Consider the following 4,523-nt stretch of genomic DNA (forward strand, 5'->3'; position numbering starts at 1 on the left):
TCTTAGACAACCTCCATTCTAGTATAAGCTACAGAAAGAGAAGAGTTTTCCCCTCAAAAAAAGATTAAGAAAAGATAGAGAAGAGTTTGACGCGTACACGGCTAAGTCGGCAACAAGCTAACCAACAAGAACATATATTTCCTAAAAACTGGGAACATCAAACAAATGAGGAACTAACAATTCATGCTCTACTTGCTTCTCCATTGAGTGAAGAATGCCTGCCCTCTTGAATGCATCAATGGATCCAGATGCAAAAGGATGGGGCATGGCATGGCCACTCCAGCTAGTGCTCTGCTAGGTGAGTAGCATTTACACTTCCCCCATGCATGTCCTCCACTGCGTGATAAGGAAAAACATTTCGAATAAATAAATACTCCAGTACTCTACTGTAATAAATAAACAACTCCCAACTACACTGCCATTTCATATCATACGTATCAGTCATACAGTATCATTGTTCACCTTTCCATCTCCTATATAAGCACGCACCTCACACGCTTCTTCTCCACCCATCCAAGCCGCACCCACTAGCTCCCAGCTGCAGCAAGCAAGCGAAGCTCGTGCGTGTGCAAGCGAGCGAGCTCAGAAACCACCCTACAAAGCTCCGGCTGAGCCACCCGACCGGCCGGCGACGATGCCGATGCTCATCCCCGACGACGTTCGCGCCAAGGCGGAGATCTACACCGGCGACGCGGCGGGGCAGGAGAAGACGCGGCTGATGCTGGCGGAGACGGAGCTCCCCAGCGGCCTCCTGCCGCTCAAGGACATCATCGAGTGCGGGTACGTGGAGGAGACTGGCTTCGTGTGGCTCAAGCAGAAGAAGCGGGTGGACCACTACTTCGCCAAGGCCGGCCGCCATGTCTCCTACGCCACCGAGGTCTCCGCCATCGCCGAGAAGGGCCGCCTGAAGAAGATCTCCGGCGTCAAGGCCAAGGAGATGCTCATCTGGGTCAACCTCCACGAGATCTGCGTCGACGACCCGCCCACCGGCAAGCTCCACTGCAAGGCCATCGGCGGCCTCTCCCGCAGCTTCCCCGTGGAGGCATTCGAGGCCACCGACGCCCTGCCCGTGCCCGTCACCGGACGTCTCAAGAAGAAGACAGAGAAGGAGAGCGCCGACCAGAAAGACGAGAAGAAGAAGGAGGAGGAGGCAGAGAAGCCCAAGGGGGCCGCCGTCGCCCCCGCCCCCGCCGCCGTCGACGAGATCGGTCAGAAAATGAAGGAGATGAACACGGAGGCACCGGTGCAGGCGGAGGCGGTAGCAGCCAAGAACTGAACGGCGACGGCGGCACGTCATGATCGGTTACCCAGTCATCAATTTGTTTCAGAATAACGCATTGCATTAGCATGTCATCAACCATCCACACATATGTATCACCTGATCCATCGATGAGAGTTCAGTTCGACAACGATGTAATTTGCCTTTTTCTGGTTTTAATGTGATGAAATTTAATGGATGTCATTGCCATGAGCTGGCGCTACCCGATCGATCGATGGTACTACTACTGCTACGCACTGCCTTCGTTAATTTAGGTACTCGTACTTTATCTGAGGTGGCAGGAAGCAAGCAAATGGGTGAGTAAATTGGGGGAGCACTAGTGGTCACCTCATCTCTGTTTCTCTTCTTCTGGGTGAGCATTGAATCCCATGTGTTCCTCTTCAATTTGGTGGGATCTTGGATTAGATTCCGCTACCTTCCACGGCATTCTTCGCCGCTTGCTTAGTTGAGTACCCCGCCGTTCGAAAATACTTGTCCAAAAATGGATGTATTTAGATGCACGTTTAATTGAATACTCTCTTTATTCGAAAATACTTGTTTAAGAAATGAATGTATTTAGATGTATTTTAGTTTTAGATATGCATTTATATCCATTTTTATGACAAGGATTTCTGGACAGAAGAAGTACTATTTTAACCATATAATAGCGTTTTTGACACTAACGTACCTGGCTGAGTAGATGCAGGGTAAAAACCAAGCTGAGCAGATGCAAGGTAAAAATCATATTGTGCACATGGCACATGGTTTGTTAAGCTGCAATGTAGGTTTGTGCACTAGGGAAACAATTTTTGCCTCAAGATTGGTGACCTGCATTGGCTGGGCTGATGCACTAAACGGTGTTTGGTTGCATACACTGAACATGATTAAGAGTTAACATCCATACATTTGACACGGAGTTACACTAGAGTATCTCGACCATTGCGGTGGCCGCGCATCGCATCCTACATGATCAGCACGGAGTCACAGACAAGCGATCATGTCAGCGGCGTGGTGAAGCAGTTGCTAGCATCGACGGCGCGAGGAAAGTCCAGGAGGAGGGACGAGCATGTTGCGGTCCTACGTGACCAGCACGGAGTCACACCGTCAAGCAGTTGCTAGCGTCGACAGCGCGAGGAAAGTCCAGGAGGAGCGACGAGGATGCCGCGGTCCTACGTGACCAGCACGAAGTCACAGGCAGGCGATACCGTCAGCGGCGTGGCGAAGCAGTTGCTAGTGTCGACGGTGCAAGGAAAGTCCACGAGGAGGGACAAGGAATAGGGCGTCGAGGCAGAGGACGACGAGGAGAAATGTATACAATCTACAAAACACGGCAAAATGCGTACAACTACAAACAACGGATGTAAGAACCTATAGAAATGCACCGCCGTCCATGGTTGTAGAAAAAATGACCTTTTTCACAACATATGTATAGCAAATTAGCAATATGTGGTTTTATTGCTTATCCTGACACGTGCAAGAACAAGGAGTAAAGTATTTTTTGACGGGACAAAGAGCGACCAGTTTATAAAGAAAATCAGACAAAAACTATATAACTCACACGCAATCCGACCAGTTTATAAAGGGATCCACACAAAAACCCAACAACTCTCACACTATCCGACGATAATCTAAACAAATCATCCACACCTATCATATGATTTCCATCCAGAATGATCTTGAGTAAGAACTTCGACAGTGGCTTTAAGAAGAAAACAACACCCAAGGAACGCCATTGTCCCGCGTCGACTCCCGTTGACTACAAATGATAGAGGCGAAGGTGTCTCGATGTTTCGATAAGATAGCTATCACTTTTTGTGGGAGTCGACCTTAGCGATCCGACTACGAACCTGCGAGGACGTCGCGCTTTAGCAATCGCTAAACCAACTCCGAGAGGTTATTAACCACGTCGGAGCATGATCAACCTGACCACAAAGGTCTATTTTCTGCAAGCAAACGAAGAATAAGTAAGAAACTAAGATTGCAATCTGGATATTGCGAATATAAGATGAAAGCTTTATTGATCAATGTGAGGTTCTGTGATGCCTTGGTCTGGTCGTTGAACACAAACGAAGTACGCGAAGTTGCAGCTATGGCGAACTCTTAATCTAAACAAAACCCAAAGTCTAAATGACGCCCTAAGGGCTGTATATATGGAGGAAGAGGGGGCGGGGGTTTCGTGGCCCTTGGGGGAGGGGTCCGAAACCAACCCTAACTCTTGTTTCTCCACATTTATAAAAACAACCTATAATCAAGTATTTCAAAATTACATGGCCCTGGCCCAATAATAAGGTGATGCCGCACCTAGAATAGCCTCTGGACGACATTTATAAAGTGGCATATTGTATATTTCGTCCAAGGCTTCATTCACTTATTATGGTGGCTTCAAAGTCCTGGAATCATCATTTGTAACGTCGTTCTTGTTCCCTTGCGTATGCCATCATCTCAATGCTTGAACTTGCTTCAAGGTTCATCTTTCTTGTTCAAGCTAAGCCCTTCATTTGTAAGCAAAACAAATGTATCCAATTTAGGCGGCATCATATTCTCGTGAACATTAGAATCGTTACCAAGAAATGAAAGTACCTGGTAATTCAATTGGTGTGCGCGAGCTCTAGCAATTGATCCAGTATGTATAGCAGCAGGGGCTGTGGGTGTAACAGTGGTATTGATGTCCTCGTCATCCTCCCATTCTTAAAATGAAGTCTTCCTCGACGGAAGCTCATCCTCCTCACCCAAATAAGGCTTCAAATATGCAATGTTAAAAGTGAGACTAACCCCAAAATTTGTAGGCTACTCAAGTTTATATGCATTATCATTTATTTTCTCTAACACCTTAAAAGAACGATCAGCACGTGGCATTAGCTTTGATTTACGCAAATTAGGAAATCTATCCTTACGCAAATGTAACCAAACAAGATCTCCAGGTGCAAACACAACATGTTTTCTACCCTTATCTCCGGCAAGTTTATATTTAGCATTCGTACGCTTAATGTTTTCCTTAGTTAACTCATGCATTTTCAAAATCAATTCAGCACGTTGTTTAGCATCAAAATTAACCTTCTTCGAAGATGGAATAGGCAACAGATCAATAGGTGCACGAGATAGGAAGCCATACACAATTTTAAAAGGGCACATCTTAGTAGTAGAACGCAATGAACGATTATAAGCAAATTCAATATGAGGCAAGTATTCTTCCCACATCTTATTATTATTCTTCAAAACAGCCCTAAGCATAGTAGATAATGTTCTATTGACTACTTCAGTTTGT

At 46.4% G+C, this 4,523-nt stretch overlaps 1 protein-coding gene across 1 annotated transcript; it reads left to right on the top strand.

Annotated features, from left to right (window-relative positions):
• Nucleotides 1–493: 493 nt before the first annotated feature.
• On the top strand, nucleotides 494–1,483 carry LOC119300001. Its single transcript, XM_037577091.1, has one exon. It carries the CDS (start codon nucleotides 635–637, stop codon nucleotides 1,274–1,276), a length of 642 nt encoding a protein of 213 aa, XP_037432988.1. The 5' UTR covers nucleotides 494–634; the 3' UTR covers nucleotides 1,277–1,483.
• The last annotated feature ends 3,040 nt before the right edge of the window (nucleotides 1,484–4,523 follow it).

The sequence above is a fragment of the Triticum dicoccoides genome, chromosome 5A (genome assembly GCF_002162155.2).
Source record: "Triticum dicoccoides isolate Atlit2015 ecotype Zavitan chromosome 5A, WEW_v2.0, whole genome shotgun sequence".
Taxonomy (NCBI): domain Eukaryota; kingdom Viridiplantae; phylum Streptophyta; class Magnoliopsida; order Poales; family Poaceae; genus Triticum; species Triticum dicoccoides.